At 49.2% G+C, this 17,376-nt stretch overlaps 8 protein-coding genes across 8 annotated transcripts; 4 read left to right on the top strand and 4 right to left on the bottom strand.

Moving 5' to 3' along the window:
• Positions 1–387: 387 nt before the first annotated feature.
• On the top strand, positions 388–2,756 carry N7489_011827 (kinesin family protein; the record flags this gene model as incomplete). The annotated part of the gene is made up of 3 exons (XM_056717576.1): positions 388–676; positions 739–1,148; positions 1,206–2,756. The coding sequence occupies 3 exons, from the start codon at positions 388–390 to the stop codon at positions 2,754–2,756; spliced, it is 2,250 nt and encodes a 749-aa protein (XP_056565198.1).
• A 376-nt stretch (positions 2,757–3,132) lies between these two features.
• On the bottom strand, positions 3,133–4,259 carry N7489_011826 (uncharacterized protein; the record flags this gene model as incomplete). The annotated part of the gene is made up of 2 exons (XM_056717575.1): positions 3,133–3,732; positions 3,807–4,259. 2 exons carry the CDS (start codon positions 4,257–4,259, stop codon positions 3,133–3,135), a joined length of 1,053 nt encoding a protein of 350 aa, XP_056565197.1.
• Positions 4,260–5,343: 1,084 nt separating this feature from the next.
• Positions 5,344–6,303, top strand: N7489_011825 (uncharacterized protein; the record flags this gene model as incomplete). Its single annotated transcript, XM_056717574.1, has 1 exon — positions 5,344–6,303. The coding sequence occupies one exon, from the start codon at positions 5,344–5,346 to the stop codon at positions 6,301–6,303; it is 960 nt and encodes a 319-aa protein (XP_056565196.1).
• A 716-nt stretch (positions 6,304–7,019) lies between these two features.
• N7489_011824 (uncharacterized protein) lies at positions 7,020–8,289 on the top strand (the record flags this gene model as incomplete). Its single annotated transcript, XM_056717573.1, has 2 exons — positions 7,020–8,201; positions 8,284–8,289. 2 exons carry the CDS (start codon positions 7,020–7,022, stop codon positions 8,287–8,289), a joined length of 1,188 nt encoding a protein of 395 aa, XP_056565195.1.
• An 818-nt stretch (positions 8,290–9,107) lies between these two features.
• On the top strand, positions 9,108–10,309 carry N7489_011823 (glycoside hydrolase family 88/105 protein; the record flags this gene model as incomplete). Its single annotated transcript, XM_056717572.1, has 2 exons — positions 9,108–10,157; positions 10,211–10,309. 2 exons carry the CDS (start codon positions 9,108–9,110, stop codon positions 10,307–10,309), a joined length of 1,149 nt encoding a protein of 382 aa, XP_056565194.1.
• A 222-nt stretch (positions 10,310–10,531) lies between these two features.
• N7489_011822 (putative amidase) lies at positions 10,532–12,441 on the bottom strand (the record flags this gene model as incomplete). Its single annotated transcript, XM_056717571.1, has 6 exons — positions 10,532–11,551; positions 11,605–11,870; positions 11,920–11,987; positions 12,059–12,180; positions 12,232–12,329; positions 12,378–12,441. The coding sequence occupies 6 exons, from the start codon at positions 12,439–12,441 to the stop codon at positions 10,532–10,534; spliced, it is 1,638 nt and encodes a 545-aa protein (XP_056565193.1).
• Positions 12,442–13,150: 709 nt separating this feature from the next.
• N7489_011821 (MCT family MFS transporter) lies at positions 13,151–14,977 on the bottom strand (the record flags this gene model as incomplete). Its single annotated transcript, XM_056717570.1, has 5 exons — positions 13,151–13,571; positions 13,633–14,216; positions 14,267–14,373; positions 14,431–14,698; positions 14,885–14,977. Coding segments are annotated over 5 exons (1,473 nt in total), but the record flags the coding sequence as incomplete, so codon positions are not given.
• Positions 14,978–15,745: 768 nt separating this feature from the next.
• On the bottom strand, positions 15,746–17,284 carry N7489_011820 (AIM24 family protein; the record flags this gene model as incomplete). The annotated part of the gene is made up of 7 exons (XM_056717569.1): positions 15,746–16,090; positions 16,143–16,362; positions 16,417–16,535; positions 16,583–16,753; positions 16,809–16,880; positions 16,944–17,062; positions 17,119–17,284. 7 exons carry the CDS (start codon positions 17,282–17,284, stop codon positions 15,746–15,748), a joined length of 1,212 nt encoding a protein of 403 aa, XP_056565191.1.
• Positions 17,285–17,376: the final 92 nt, after the last annotated feature.

Here is a 17,376-nt window from a genome sequence, read left to right as displayed (position 1 = left end):
ATTATGAAGCTTTCAAGTTGATTATTCTGCTTAAATTGCATTGAGCAATTATGTATCCCCGTTGTGGTGCTCGAGTCTTTGGAATGTACTGTATAAGGTACATATGTTGTAGAGCAAAGAGGCGGTTGCCCTGCCAACATCAACCACATCGGCTGCTGCACAAGAGAACTCCTCCCACACGTTCCACAACCTTCAGTTCTGCATACACCCAGTAGTTAGTTTCGTTTCTTTGTTTTTTTTGGGGAGGATTTTATTGTTCTCTTTTTTTCTTCTTTTTTCTTTTGGCTTTGCACTTGCTTCTAGTCATTCCTTCGGTTTCTTTGGATTGGATCACATCCCTGACCAGGACTCAGACCATCACACCAATTGAATGAGCATCCCGCCAAAATGAGTGTCCGAGTTGTCGCGCGTATTCGCCCCCTTCTCAAGTCCGAACGGGAGGTCGATGTGATCGTTCGTACAGGATCTTCCGCTACCGCCGAGTCCAAATCTCGCCAGTCAATAAGCAACAGGAGTGACAAGAGCGACAAGAGTGACAAGAAATTGGCGGCATTGAGGGACAGGGACAATGTGGTTCGGATTCCGAACCCCAAGAATGAGGGGGAGGAGTATGCTTTCCAGTTCAATGGCGTATACGACGCGGAGGTGTCGCAGCAGGAGCTGTTTGATGCTGAAGGTGAGTCGCTGTTCAGAGCTCATCAGGCCTGCGAGTGGCTAGCATATTGATCTGAATAACAGTTGCGCCGACAATTAAGCATCTTCTCAACGGATTCGACGTGACCCTCTTCGCATACGGTGTCACCGGAACAGGCAAAACACACACAATGCGTGGTGGGAAAACCCTGGCAGACCGAGGTGTAATCCCGCGTCTACTCAGCGGCATTTACAGACGCAGTCGCAAGATTGAAAAAGATAGCAATGGGGAGACGACAGTCCAGGTTGCCCTCAGTTATTACGAAATCTACAACGACAAGGTCTTTGACTTGTTCGAGCCACCCGAGAAGCGCACAATGTCAGGTCTTCCTCTCCGGGACAACGGCGGCAAGACCGTGGTTTGCGGGCTGAGCGAGAAGCCGTGTACCACTTTGAAGGAGTTCGAGCAGCTTTACGACCAGGCCAACACTAACCGATCCACCTCCGCGACAAAGGTATGATATCATGCCAAAATCTGGGGTGTAAATTCTCTTGCTAAACATTCAATATAGCTCAACGCCCATTCCTCCCGATCTCACGCCATTCTCGGTGTGAAGGTTACCGTCACCTCTCCTGACAAAGTCCGCGTCAGCACTGCTTCCGCTATTGATCTCGCAGGATCCGAAGACAATCGACGGACAGAGAATGATAAGGAGCGCATGGTCGAGTCGGCTAGCATCAACAAGAGTCTTTTCGTTCTGGCGCAGTGCGTCGAGGCTATCAACAAGAAGCAGCATCGCATCCCATACCGCGAGTCCAAGATGACAAGAATTTTGTCATTGGGACAGAACAATGGCTTGACAGTGATGATTCTCAACCTTGCGCCTGTCCGGTCTTACCAACTTGATACAATTAGCTCTCTGAACGTCGCTAATCGCACTCGGAAGATCGAGGTTCGAGAAGTAGAAAACGATCCCATGTTCAAGGGGCCGCCCCGGCCCTTGAACCGGCCATCTATGGGCACGCGGCAACCTTTGCGCGCACTAACAGCTTCTGTGAACGTCAATATGCCAGCGCCCGCCCCGAAGGACTCCGCGGAAAAGGAAGACGGCAAACCCGTCAAGGCATTTAGCGTATATTCGGACAAGCCGCAAACCAAGCTTGTTAGCCAGCTTCGGAAACCGGAAGCACCGAAACGCACTTCGATCTCCAACACACCCTCCGGTCTTCCGTCATTGAAGTCCGCTCGTCACCCCCTGGGTGCGCAATCCACGGCGCGCCATGAAGACTTCTCAGCTGCTAGGATCGAGGAGATGGTTGAGAAGAAGGTTGAGGAGATACTAGCTGTGCGGGCTGTGAGCGAAAAATCGAGGCAGACGCAAGCCCATGAGCTTAACGAGCAGCTGCAGAAGCGATTGGAACAGTTGGAGCAGCGGATCGATGGCACAGAAGATGTGCGGGCCGAGGGTCTATCATACCTGCTGATGGCTAAACAACATCAGGCACGCGGTGAAGACAGCTCAGCCCTGAGGATGTACCAGCTGGCAGCTCCCCATTTCCCGCACAACGAGAAGCTCGCAGGAAAGATTGCTGCTCTGAAGGAGCGCGTTCACGCAAAAGCTTGGGAAGAGAAACCCCATTCCCCGCCCAAGGGGAGGTTGGGTAGCATGCTCTCCCTCAAGAAGGACGTAACACAAACCTTAGGCAAACGCCAAGCTGAAGATGACTATATAGACCAGACTTATGCCAGCTTTTCAAGCGACGAGGATGTTCCTCGTCCGAAGCACAAGAAGCGTGCTGCAGCTAAGCTCGGTCAGATCGAGGAAGCCCCAGAACTCCTTGATAGTGAAGACCCATCCATCTCTCCGCGGACGATGCATATTCTCTCCATCATTAACTCTCGGGATGTGAGCCAAATCAAACTGCTCAAGGGAATGGGCGCCAAGAAGGCAGAGGCTCTTGTTGATTGCCTCTGCGAGATGGACCAAGCACCATTGGATACAACCGACAGTGCAATCATCTCAGACCACCAATTCCAGGTCAGCAGCCTGGCACAACTGAGCCAGCTGAAAGGTGTTGGGGTCAAGACGGTCGAGAACATGAGACAAGGAGTATTGGCTTAATTGCTGCATTTTTTGGGCGGCATATACTGGAGCATAATGGTTTTTTTCCTTCTTTTCTTTTCATGCATCATCCTTCAGCGACGGTGCCACGGCGTCTTTGTGTCTATACTTTGCTAGGTATTCTGGACTTCTTTTTTTGAATCCATCCGGGGCAATTTGGGAACATCCTCATTGCACCCTTTTGTTGTCATACCCCTTTCATCATAACCCTCGATCCAAGATCCTTTCACGTTCGTCCTTTCCTTACAGATCGCCATTAGGAGGTATGGCTTAGGAGACCTTTTTCTAGGTAGTATTTCTCCAAGTCCAGTCCCTTCATAATATTCTTCTTTCTTTAGTACCACTTCAGGCAGCTTGCTGACACTGAGTTCGTGTATTAAAGACCCAAAACCGTCAGAAGTGCCTTCTCTTGTAAACCAAGCTCCTCATCCAGTTTGGTCCACAATCTCGACCTAGCCTCTGGATCATTACAATAAGATTTCGCAGGCGCTTCCCATATCCGATTGATATATTTCCCTCCACCATGCCCATTTTCCGCACCGACACCCTGCGTCTTAGGATCTGGCCCAAACTCCAAACCCGTAGCTGCATGGGCAATAGCCAATCCACCCTGCTGCGACGTGATAGCAACATATCGCAAAAGCAAGCCCAGTCCGCCCGGGGCCTTACCCGCATCCTCAAGACCCTCCCATATACCCGAAGCCACAAAGCCGGGATGGACACCGTTGATTGTGATGTGGATGTACTCGGGGTGTTTGAGGAGTCTTGACTGCATCTCTGCAACCCACATTTGGAAGTAGAGCTTATTATTCTGATAATCGTTGCCCTTCCAGCTTTGTTTACCATTAACGCGGTCTAGATCAAAGACTCCTAGATGGTGGTAGCACGAGGTCGTGCAGATGATTCTTGGCTCGGCGCTGCGAGCGAGAGACGGTAGGAGTCGAAGGGTCAGCAATACATGGGATAAGAAGTTGACCTGGGTGATTCTCATTAGTATCTGCTCGTATGCACCAGGAGGGTTAATAGAAACAAGAGAATAGGGAAACAGACCTGATGAACCAGCTGGAACCCATCTTTCGTTATACGGGTTTGCACGGTCGACTCCGCAATGCCGGCGTTATTGCATAGGATATGCAAAGCGCGGTCGCATTGCAGCCATCTTTGACAGAAAGCGTCGACGCTGCTGAGATCTGCCATGTCGATCGGCCACCATTCGATGGTAGATGAATGGCCGTGCGCTGCTGCGAGGTCTTTGCATTCGTTCACGGCGGCTGTTGGATGCTGTTCCCATGCGGGTGGCTCGCGGCAGGCGAGGATTAGGTTTGCGCCCCATGATGCGAAAGATTTTGCTGCTTCGAAGCCGACGCCGTTGTTAGATCCGGATATAATAATCCATTTGTCTGTCAGATTGGTGCCGGGGACGTGTTGGTCTGTGAGGGGGGTGCTGTTTACCCCTCTCACGGCTTGCAGCAGATCGTATAATCCTGAGAACATTGAAGTCATGTTAGGATAGGGCTTGCTTTGACATGAAGACTAAGGATGATATGTAGGCTCTTGAGAGAACGAAAGAAGGATCGACCTGTAAAGCAGCGGTATGTCTTGCCCAGCCGTATCTGATTGGCAAGTACCAGCCGTAGACATTCTGTTGCCTTCGAATAGAGATATCCGGGGTTTACTCGTTTTATCGTTGTAGAGACATTTTAAATTTTGATCATACAAGCTGTGTAGGAGGACGCTACCTAGGTAGCTCTACGCACAACATAGTGTTTTTCCTCTGCCAGGTGGGCTTTCCTATCTTGGCTGTCGCCGCTTTTATGAGGCTCAGAGTCCGACTCATTGAGTGAATCTCAGTTCGGGCTCAAGCTCGGTGAGTCTGGCCCCAAAGGGATGTTAGGGCCTAGTATATACCTAGGTATATCGCTGCAGTGACAGTCGGATGTTCCGATTGTCCCTATGATCTTTCTTGGCCGAGTGCCCAGGTGCAGGTGGCTAAATGCTCTTATGTAATCACTTAGGTGCAGCGGTCTGTTTCCCTCTGGATTACAGGTAGCCCTGGAGGTATTTGATACTTCCTCTTCCAGCCCGTTGGCCAGCTCAGTTCACCATGGGTATGTGGAGCTGTGATATCGATGATTGCGACAAATCCTCTGTTCGCACAGATGGAGAATGCATACTTTGCTGTCGTCATCTTTGCGCCGAACATTTGAAGCCTGAGTATCACACATGTCCACTATGGGAGGTGAGTAAAGAAAATCATATATTATACGGACTATAATAATCTTTTGTTTTACTATTACCAGGATGAAAAAAGCTATGATCCTGCGGCTAACCGAGCGGAACAAGAAGAAATAAACAAACTTCTTGCTAAGATCAATATCACGGCGCTCACAGATCGAGCCAGCTATTTACGCAAGGGCGTCAGCTGTTCTATATCGCAGAATCTTCAATATGACGTGTCGACACGGAACTCAGTCATGGGCGGTATGAATTATCATATCGAGATTTCATTTGAGGATGGGGTTTGCTGGTTGGCACGCGTTCGCAGATTCAATGTTACTTCACCCCCTTGGAACTGCAAAACCACATCATGCGCAGTGAGGTTGCCACACTCGAGTTCTTAGGAGAAACAAAGATTCCTGCCCCAAAGGTCTTTGATTTCAGCTTGGATGAGGCGAACCCTGTTGGTGTTCGGTACATCTTCATGGAAAAATTGCCTGGGAGATCTCTGTCCTGGTCTGATGCTACCCGAGAGCAACGCCTGAAGGTGATTGACCAGCTTGCTGATATCTATATCGAACTGCATGCACATCCTTTTCCCATAATGGGCTCTTTGGACAAAATTGATTCTAAACTTTTTATTGGGCCGTTTGCAAGAGAGTCCCTGGCCGACTTTGGAGAATCTGGCTTGAAAATGCTTGGACCATTTTCGTCTTCAGAACAGTATTACAATGCACACCTCGATTTGATTCTGGACTTGATTATGCGGCAAGAAGCTTATGCAAATCGTCCAATAGATGCCTTTTTGATACACCGTTATCTACAGGAAAACATTCCGATAATCCTCCCACATGCGAGCCTGGATGACGCGTCGTTCTATTTGAAGCATGCAGATGAGAAAGGGGACCAAATTTTAGTGGACGACCAGTTTCGAATTACGGGTATCATTGACTGGGAGTGGGCGCACACGGGTCCCAAATTTTCAGTTTTCAATTCTCCCATCGTTCTCCTTCCACTTGCTGAGTTCTACAGTGGGAATAATTGCCTAGGTGATGAAGAAATGACTTTTTCTCACTTGCTGGAAGAAAAAGGGCATCCCGATCTTGGAGACATAGTCAGAAAGGGGCGGCTTCTTCATCGCCTGCAATTTTGCTGCGGTTATGACCTTCCTGACTGGGGTGGATACAAGGACATCTTTATGGGCCTTGTCAGGGCCTTACACAAGGATGGAAACTCGAACAGCCTGGATTATGAGACTTGGAAGGCAGATGCCATCCAGCGGTACAGTGCTGATCCTAGGCTCAAAAAGCTTGCCGTTTTGCATGGGTAATCATCTATTTGACCATAGTCACATTCCGACTTCATCGATCTGCAACAGTAAGAAGAGCGTAGAGATATCGTACGGGAAACCGATAGAGGGAGGAGAACGCTTGATCATGTACTGTCGTATAGAAGAGGCCATCTGTACCTCGAATGTCAAAAAAGCCCTAAGTGACTACTGGTTCAATAGCAGTGTAGAATACGAGACTCGGCGAGTTGAATAGTAGTATGTATAGCCGTAGAATAGTAAAACCAATAAACGTAGCCCCACTATCAATTTGCCTCTTAGCCAGAGGCGAAATAACTAGGATCGACCGCCAAATTGATGACGCCAGTCTTTCGTTGAGGGGACAATGGTCAAGAGACTAGTGAACAGCTGCATTTGGATAGGGCTAGCGTGGTGCATTTTATTGAGGTGAGCTGCTGACTTAGCTGCTCCCCGCGCTTCCAAGGTTTATCATTGGGCCAGAAGAGAATCAGAAGTCCCTCTGCGTATCCTCCACAATCTCAAGAAGATACAGGAATAAAAGCGGACTGCAAAGCGAACTGCCATAACTAAGCCAAGAGAAAAAAAACGAGTTGGTGCCAGTTTGTCAAGAAAACCACGTGATTGGCAACTAACTTATACATACCTTAGCCCCTAGCCTCGATTTTCTTGTCAATGCGTCTCAAAATCCTCAGTTTTTATAAAGAGAGGAGACTTCTTTTTGCCTTCAATTGAACGGAATGTCCGAAGTTACCCACCCCTCTTTTTGCAGAGTTGAGTTCAAACTATTCTACGACTGGAACGGCGACCGGCCAACGCAGATTCTGATATTTCGCCAAAATGAGTTTTCGTGGTGGATCAAAGTCGTCGTGGACTGGTCTCTGCCCGAACTTATAACAGAGCTTGGCTATTTTCAGCGCCGATCTCTGTTCCAAATGTCCCTTCAAGCAATTGATTTCCGTCAAATGCAACTGTTGCAGAATACTGTGACAAAAATCACTTTGAGCTTGACTGACCAAAACCAAAACTTGATCACGATCCGGGATGGATTTCAGGCCACGACAAATTATTTCATTGTAGTTGCTCATCGATTGCGCTACGAGATCGCGGAAGATCCAACGAGAGTTATCTACCCGAATCTGGACCGAGACCTAAACATCCCGACGTTCGAGGCTAGCTGTCTACAAAATGCCGAGTTCCTTGCCCCCACAGTCTTCACGGTCCTATTCAAGCAACGTAAATTTGCTTATAAAACTATCGACCGCCCTATTTACGAGCCTGGAGACACGGAGCACATCATGAATGAGATTGATGCCCTCGCGCAATTCCGCGGACAGCCGAATATTGCGCAGTTAGTCGGTCTAGTTGTCTCAGAAAACCCTTACAAGACCTGCTCGTCGACCAAGTTGCCAGCAGTAGTCACAGGTTTCCTTCTTGAATACTACACTGGAGGGTCACTTGAGCGAAGCATCAACGAGGATGAAATACGGAACGATTCTTTGCCAATTCGATGGGCTATCCAAATTGGGACAGCATTAGAATCATTACACACGAGGGGGCGCACTCATCTTGACATCAAACCTTCGAATATAGTTTTAGATGCCAATAAAAATGCCATCCTCATCGATATTAGTGGGACCGGTGGTTACCTGTGGGAATGGCTTTCACCAGAGATGCAGGCTCTCATTCAACAGAACATTGACACAACTCCTGCAAACACGCCGTTTGGGGTGCGGGTTGCTACAGATTGTTGGGCTTATGGAAGATTGCTCTCGACTATCGCCGAGAAGTGTCCCCCTGGTGGTACTGGTGAAAAGTTGCGATTTGTCGGTGAGGCTCTGAACAAGGCGGCGCCTGAATCTCGTATCTCGCTACGCGATGCTCTCGCGCAATTGGAAGATAATAGACGTTTAAGGATTGGTGTAAGTGATATCTACTCTCTTATTATATAGCTAAGTCGACTAAATATTATATAACGATCGAACCCTAATTCTTAAAAATTAGGTATAGGAGTTGGAACAAAATAAGAGTCCTTTAGGATCCTGATCCCTGATTTGTTTAAAGAAAAATAAGAGAATATTTGAGTACGATAGGACGTTAGTGTGGATTTGTTATTATTCAATAGTTATCTTAGGGAAGACGAAACGCCAAATGTAGTATCTCCCGTCTTTCCTGTCCTTCCATCAGGCTGCTCAGTGAGCAAAAAGCGGCAAGGACTGAGCACTAAGATGCAAATGGAAGGCCAAGAAGTGACAGAGGAAATCAACTACATAGGTATGTACTCCGTACTTATAGGTAGAGTCAGACTTAAAACTTCGTCAGTTCAACACAAGAGCTGGACCCGTATAATCAAAGCTGTTCCACCAGCTCAGATGCGTTGATTACCTATATCTAGCGAGAAAGGTTGAGCTTAGCTAGCAGAGGGTACTTAATGATTGAGGCACAGCTATTGCATTCAATTGCCGAACGACCAGCCAATAATTACCTGAGCAGTAAATACGATGGATCATTCCCCCGCGCCGGAGAATTTCTGCGGAGTCTGGGGTTGAATTTCCCGCCAGTCACCGAAGTAAAGGAATACTTGCCTCATTGAGCCAAGATGTCTCCTGCATATCATGGATATTTCGTTCCATTCTATTCGTGTGAATGAGCACAGCCATTTTGTCGGTCCTTCTTGTCCGTCTTGTCCGGATAATTTGACGAGGCCTACACTCGTATTCATTAATTGACATTTAATTCCGGAGTTTCTACGTATCCATATATAATATGATGGTCTCCGATGCCTTTGACATTCCCACACCAGCATCATCCACTGCAAGTACCCCCCGATGAAGCTCCTCACTCTCTCCCTCCTGGCCGCCTCCCCGGCGGCAGCGCGGTCTTACCTCTCCTGGATGGCCGATTCCTGGATCCTCAACAACCAGGAACATGAAGGTCCATACTGGTACGGGCGCGCAACCATCTACGAAGGCTACGAGGCAGCATACTCACTGTACGGCAACGAGACCCTGCTGAACTGGTACCAGTCGCAAATCGACGACTTGGTCGCTCCTGACGGCTCAATCGCCGACTTCAACGAGACGTACTATTCGCTCGACGACTACCGGATCGGCAACAATTTCTTATACTGGTACGAGCGCCTAGGGGAGGAGAAGTACCGGCTTGCAGCGGATCGCATCCGGGCGATGCTGGACCGACACCCGCGCACGCCGACAGGCGGGTTCTGGCACCGGGACCCGACGTATGAAAATCAGATGTGGCTGGATGGGATTTTCATGGCGGACGTATTTTACGCGAAATGGACGGCGCTGTTCGATGCGCAGAATGTCACTGCCTGGGAGGATATTGTGCTGCAGTGGGATAAGATCGAGGCTGCTACGAGAGATGAGCCGACCGGTCTGCTTGTGCATGGCTTCGACGAAAGCAAGACGGCTGTATGGGCTGACCCGGTGGATGGTGCGTCGCCGCTCGTTTGGAACCGGGCTGTCGGGTGGTATTTCGTCTCCCTGATTGAGGTCCTTGATGTCTATCCCAAACATCTGGATGGATACCAGCGCCTGTTGGGTTACTATAAGAGACTCGCACGAGGTCTTCTCCGTACGCAGGACCCAGAGGTCCATGGCTGGAAGCTAATCCTGAGCAAGGGGTATGTTAACAGGAAGGGTAACTACTTTGAGAGCTCCGCGGCAGCAATGTTCGCCTATGGTTGGCTTGCCGGTTTGCGACGAGGCTATATTGACGAACGGACCTATGGACGGCCCGCAGCGAGAGCGTATAACCACCTGATTGATGACTTTGTGACGAAGCATCAGAATGGAACGTTGACCTGGGAGGGAACGGTACAGGTTGGCTCGCTGAACAGCGATGCCAGTTTTGAGGTAAGACTTTGGCAAATAGGTATATGAATGTGCTAGATCTGACCGTCATGCAGTACTACACCGCCATTCCGGTTGTCCCGAATGATACGAGAGGCGTCGGTCCTTTCTTGCTTGCTGCTTATGAGTGGGAGCTTCGACAGAAGCGGTCGTGAAGTGAACTATACTGCACTAGTATACTGCACTAGGGATATTCAGGACAAGATAGTGCAAGCAGTCAACCACTCTGTGATTTGTATATTTTGTGACACGGCAGAATGTATAATGGTCTATGTTATGGTATTCAATCATATGGTCACTCACTGTACACTGGAAATATCCTTAATAGATTATTTCTGTCTGTATGTCTGTGGGATGGTTCCGGATATACAAGACTATCAGTCTTTGTTGACGGGTTCCGCCATCTTCAACTGTGTCTTCGGTACAATATAGTGGTCAAATGTCTTCCGAGCCTGGGTTCTCTGCTCAAACGCATAGGCCATCTCAATGAGAGCCGGCTCACTCCATTTCAACCCCATGAATCCAAGACCCATAGGGACGCCAGGTGCCACCGAGGTAAGATTCCACGGCGGACTCAACTCCACAGGAGTTCCCACGGGGTACGCACCCATCGGCACAGTGATGACGGGTCCACCGACGACTGCCGAAACTGGATATCCCAGGTCGGTCGGTAGCACAACTGCGTCGAGGTGGTCCCTGTTGATCACTCCGAACACGCCTCCTTCACCCCCGTAGTAGAGGTTTTTCAGGTACCGAGGCCAGAACTCAGGCGAGGTGTTGTTTATCCCGGCTTGGAGGGCTTGATCCCATATCGCGGTGTTCCGAGTTGGCCACTCCTCGAGCGCATACCTGTGCGTGAAGGACTGGACTTCTTCAAGATTGTGTACATGGTGGGGGTTTGTCTTCAGGTTGGAGAGGTAATCAGCTAGTCCGCTGATAAAGTCCGCTTGGAGGACGGTTTCACTAGGGTCCTGAATGAATTCCTCGTACGCCGTATAATTCGCGTTGTCGACAATGGTGGCACCGGCATCTCTGAGGACATTAACCGCGGCCTCGAATGCAGCGTAGTAGGGTGCTTTTGAGCTGTCGTAATTCAAGTCAAGGACATTCCGTGGTATACCGATCCGCTTTCCCTTCAAGCCGTTCATTTTACAGTGCTTGACGTAGTCGGGGGTTTGGTGCTTATACGGCGCGGCGAGAGTATAGTTATCATGACCGTCTTGGCCGGCAATAGCCTGGAGAACCAAAGCGGCGTCTTCCACCGTCCGTGTCATTGGACCGATGGTGTCTTGGTGCTCACTGATGGGGATGACGAGGTAGCGAGACGTCAGTCCGACGGTAGGCTTGATGCCGACAAGCCCGCTCTTTTCACCGGGGCTGGTGATACTCCCGGACGTCTACTTGTCGCATTAGGCATTTTCAAGATGTGGCTGGAGTGAAGAAAGCATACCTCAGTCCCCAAGCAAGCATACGCAAGTCCGAGATCAGCTGCAACGCCGCTCCCGCTGGACGATCCGCTGGGATCCTGATTCGGGACATGGGCTGCGATGACCTGTCCACCCCAGGCGCTCCATCCATTAGATGAGTTGCCGGAACGGTAGTTGGCCCACTGGGAGAGATTCGTCTTGCCGAGGATGATTGCGCCGGATTTGCGCAACTTGGCCGCAATGGCGGAATCAGAAACTGGTTTCGCATCCATTAAGGCGTATGATCCAGCTGGGCCGTTGTTAGTAACGTTTCACCTCTCGATGCAACGGCGTCCTACCATTCGTTTGCATCTTGTCATCGGTAGCGATATTATTCTTGATCAGAATTGGGAGGCCATGGAGAGGTCTTGAAGGAATCAAGTCAGTCGCCCACTCACGTACTCAAGACATTAGACATATCAAAGTGTCTGTGCGTACCCTCTTAAGATTCCATTTTTCCGCTCGTCGTCCAAGTCCCGGGCAATTTTCCACGCATCCGGATTAATTTCAACAACGGCTCGGACGGTGGAATTGACCTCTTCGTTGCGCTTGACGTATGCCTGGGATGTTTCAGTTCTCAGCTCTCATACTGAGTGGGGAATAGTGCCTACATCAACCAGGTCCACGCTTGTAAAGCACCCAGCCACCAGTCCATCCTGGAGTTCAGTGGCAGTGGCTGTTAGGAGGTCCGGATAGCTGCATTTGGCAGCTGGAACACGTTAGTCTACCAATTTGGATCGTTGGGAGTTGCCTTTACCGGTAGGAGTTGTGCAAAGCGCAAAGATGGCTAGAGCCACAGCTTTCAATTTCAAGATCGCCATGACTAGAGACGACACCGAAGTATTTTTTCTGCGAGCACCAGGTAGGTAGTCGATTCAGGACAACGTACACCCTTCTTATACCCGGACCCGTAAATCCCCAGCTCAATCAAGGGTGGGGGCTGTTTGATAAGGGACGTGATTATTAATTCGCTTGTAGAAGATCGTCATTAATTTGGAGTCACCAAAGCAGATAAGAAAGCGATCGGAATTGAAGCCATACCGGGCTTATAACCAACAGAAATCAAGATATGGCGAGCGTACGGGTAAGAGTCAGAATTGGTTTTTACATAAAAATCCTCCAACCAAAATCAACTCTGAATTTGAGAATCTGCCCAGGTGCCCCCTCCAGCTAAGGGGATTCTAACTGACCTCGGGAGGATAGAGACTTGGCGGGGACTACCCAGATCCACCTGGGTAGGGAGGTACCTAGATCACAATATTATACGTCTACTGTCTCCAATAATATACTGGTACTTTCGCGTAATGCAGTCCAAAATATGGTCGGTGGACGTTAATTATAATAGAAAGCATGAATATAGAAGAGGCCAATAAGACATCACTGGTTTACCAAGTTTACCAATAGTAAGAAGCGTTGGTCAGAGAAGTCAAGGCCCGCTCACAATCCAGGATTATTTATTAGATCTAAAAAAAAGAAACCGAGAAGACATCTATAAGGCAAAACCGTTGACAAGGCGCAAGCACTATACCTTGGTGAGTTTAAACCCACCAACAGCCCCCTGGCAAAAGCAAACAAAGTCGATCCAACAATCATGACAACACCGCAGAAAATCTGCAGCCGAGTATAACTGCCGTGGAGAACATCGGGCACCAAAGCACCGCCAATGGGAGTACCAGTCAAGGCCGCAAACGAGATGACAGCAAAGAAAGTACCGTTACGCACGCCCACCTGGCGAAGATCGGAGATCTGCGCCACAAGAGCCGGTGCAAGTGAGACAAACGCACCAGAGCCGAATCCGTACAAGGCGCTGAACACAATTGCTGGGGCGTTTCCCTTTGACGGTAGCCAGAGGGCCAGAACAAGGATTGCCGAGAAGAACGTTGTAATAACCATCATGTTATAGCGGCCGACCTTGTCGGCGAGATAACCTGGCAGCGTGCGGCCGAAGATACTATTCGGATTTTGTTAGTCCATCAACGTAACTTGCATGGAATGGAAAAGGAAAAACTTACCTAGAGGCATTCAAGATCGGAATCAGATATCCGGCCAGATTGGAAGACATGCCATATCTCTCGGCCTGGGTGATAACGAAAGTGAAGGGCAAGAACATGCCCCAGAAGAAGCAGAAGGCAGCAGCAAGCGTAAGTGCGAACTTGAGCTCAGCCAACGGCCTGAGGAAACTCAGGATATCGAACGGCTTTGGGCGATGGGGTAATCTTGACTTCAGCGTGAGATTGGCAATACCCAACATGAATAAAATGAGGAAGGCGCAGATTCTCATCGCCCAGGGGAATCCGACTTTGGGAATCAGTTGGGTGACCATGATAGGGAAGATGACTCCGCCCAGACTGGATCCAGCGGCTGTTACGCCGAGGGCGAAGGCACGACGCTTAGCGAACCAGGTGCTGACGGAGTTGACAGAGGCGTTGAAGATGGCGCTTGCGCCGATTGGGCTGCAGATTCCCTGTGCGAGAATAAATTGGTAGTACTCTGTTGAGAGGGAAGCCATCATTAGGCCGAAGACGTGCAGGATTGTGCCGATGAGGAGGATCCAGCGCGGACCGTAGCTGTCGAACATCGTTCCGAATATTGGGCCCTGGGAGGGATGTTAGGATAAGACCTTGGGTAGGGGGATGATATACGTACGCAGAAGAACATCATGAAGGTCTCTAGCGATGTGATCCATGTTACTGTGCTGGTGGAGAACTCGCTCAATTGGTGACTCTGGTAGTATGCTTGGAAGACTCCAATGCCTGGATGATATCAATAACTTGTAGATTTCTTGTATTCAGTCAGCACACAGGACTTACAATTGATCCAGCCGAAACTGACGAATAGACCGCAGAATGCTCCTAGTACGACCAGCCATGCTTGCGCACCTCCGTCAGGTGGTGGACCGATCACCGGTGTTGCTGGTGCTGGGCCAGCAGCAATTGACTTCTCGGTAGGTGGTGGTGCTTCGTGTTTTTCCGATGGTGCGATTCCTTTCTCTGGGTCATTATTGCCATGCACACTCACAGCGGGAGTAGTAGTGGCACTGTCGATAGAGGGAGTAGTCTCAGTCTCATTATTGGCCATCTTGACTATGAAACCTTAAAGGTTCGAGTGATAGACTTGGACTAATTGTAACCTGCTTTGTGGTATTAGATATTGCATTCTGAAACATTTGAACAAGACCATCAATTTATAGATCCCAAACGAAGACGGGAAGTATGAAATTAAGAAACAAGATTGTGCATCGAACAAGTTCGATTCAAAACGCACCTCAACGTCGGCCCGGCCGTTTGGTCCTAAAGCTTCAGGGCTGCTGCAGATTAAAATAGCAGACAAGTTCCGTTGGGGTTCAAATGTATAAAGTCTACAATTATGATATTTAAAGAAAAAAAAATTATCCGGAGAAAGGGTACGAACGAGTTCGGTCTATCGGTCCCTAGCTTAAGTCCGAGTTGCTTAAACATTACTTTCACATGGCGATTGGCGTGACTGGCCCAGCGAGAGCATAGTGGCTTCACTGCGGTTGGTCAATTGCTGGGGATTGCCCGAACTGGCGAATAATACTCCGTACTTGTCAAAGGCCTATAGGGGTGCAGTGCTCGGACATATCTGCATTAGTCCGAAGACCGAGGGATTACCCGGTATATTGCTCGTTTGGGAAAAGATGAAACATATCATTTTGGTTAGATGCAGCTGAAACTTGATCTCTGATATTATTCCGGCTATAGATCACAGTAACACTGGTGGATATCGAGGCTTCTACTTAGCCACTTACACGAAAGAAGCAGAATACACGTATATAGGTAGTTCTGTCGACCTTTGAATACATTGATGAGATATGCCGACCGTGACAGCTAATTATTCTAGCCACAGCACTAATAAAGGGAAGAATATCTATAAAAATAATGCGTCGAAGGAACACAAATGGATACGTTTAGAAGAACACCAAAAGACTACAGAACTGGTAGAAGCAAAGAAAAAAGAGATTTGTCGGACCAAGATAAAAGAAATGCCCATACTGTACAGGATGCAACGTGATAATCATCCCAACTGGAGACCGCTCTAACCCGTACAAAACCCAATGCGATGAGAACTCCTCCAAGTCAACCCTTTTGAAGCGAGTCTGTCTATTTAGTTTGAGCGAGCAACTTCCTCAATTTCGACCTTTCCATCTTTGTGGAGCTTCGCAACGCTTCGGCTCGTTCCTTTAATTTCTTGCTCTAGTTCCGCAACAGAGCGGGTTAGGCCAGAGATATTGCTGACGGCCTTTTCGGCTTCTGTTTTCTCTTCTTCTGGCTTATCCTCTAGTGGGTTCTTCTCTGTCTTTTCGCCTTCGGTGGAGCGGGGAGCGGGCGAGGTGAAGCCACTCGGAACATTGGCGATCTCATTAGCTTCCTGTGCCGACAAAACGTCGTTGAGACGAGGTCCGCGGGATTGCACAAGAATGGTCATGGGACCATCAAATTGCAGGAAGAGCTAGAAGACATTGTCAGTTGGTGGGCATTGAAGGACAAAATAGGATTCGTACTCTATCTCCCCAGATGGTCATTCGAGACCAGGTACGCAGCTTGTGGAACCACTGCATAGTGGTTTTGTATGCCTTGGAATCTGATACGTCGCGAACAAACTTGGCATTTTGTAGCAGTCTTGGTAGCGTCTTCAGACCAGGGACTTGGAAGTTGAGAGTGGTGGACTTGAAGCGGTAGGGGCGAGGAGGGTTGGAAGCCATGGTGTAAGCAACCACATTGCTGGCGATCAAATATTAGCGACGTCAGGCGTCCAATCCGGGCGGAAGTTCATACCTGGGATGCGCAATGTACTGCTCGCCATCCTTCAATTCCACCGAGTACAGCTGTCCGTTTCCGACCAACGCTATTAAACCTCTGCCAGTCACCTCGGAGCTACCCCAATGAGACAAGCTCTGCGAAGATTAGCTTGGTGTTTCCACACGATCACAGCTCGACTCACCAGGTTTGCGTTGATAGTGGGCTTGATGTTCAGAGACCGGCCCGTCCATGCAAGCAAAGCCCGTCTTTGGGCAACCATCCAATCCACGGAACCATTGACGTTTACAACGGCGAAGGAGGTATTGGGTGATCGAACGGAAACGAGAGCTGTGACAGGACTTGGTGAGGAGATCTAGCAAGTTGTCAATCGCTGTCCTTAAATATGTAGGCTTCATCGTGCATCTTACCTTCTGGTACAGAAAGGGTACTCCGACGATAGCCCTCCGGAAGGGTTCTAGAACGCTCAAGGTGGAAACCACCTGCGCAGATTATGCATTAGCATGACAATTCCTCCAGGACAACATTATCACGGAATCGCATACATTATCCGCTTTGCCGCTCAATCCAACCAGCGTTCCTCGTCGCGTATATAGGTTTTGCGAGGCCGAGAGTGACACCGAAAGAAGCGAATATGGGGCGCCGACAACATCGAATCGCGCGTCTATGTGCATTAATTGTCAGCGTCACATCAAGACAACCCCGGGGAGTTGCAATTACCTCGTGATTCAACAGAGCTAGGCGTGCTAGCGAGTGGCAGATTGTCGCCATTAACTGAAGGCACTCCCGAGGGAGCGGCGCGAATCTGAATGTACCGCGTTTGCCGGTGGGCGCGAGGAACAACACGAGTCCAGGACAGAGTCCGGACGCCTTGAAGGGGGCGCATGGTGTATGCAAAAAAGAGTGAAGACCAAACACCGAAGGGAGAATTTACGTCAGTTGTGACGAAAGGGAAATCGGGAAATCGTGGGCCCGAGA

This window comes from Penicillium chrysogenum (assembly GCF_028827035.1).
Source record: "Penicillium chrysogenum strain IBT 35668 chromosome Unknown utg000005l_segment0_segment0, whole genome shotgun sequence".
In the NCBI taxonomy this organism is placed as follows: domain Eukaryota; kingdom Fungi; phylum Ascomycota; class Eurotiomycetes; order Eurotiales; family Aspergillaceae; genus Penicillium; species Penicillium chrysogenum.
The sequence above is the reverse complement of the archived record's forward strand: the minus strand, read 5'-3'. Positions and strand labels throughout refer to the sequence as shown.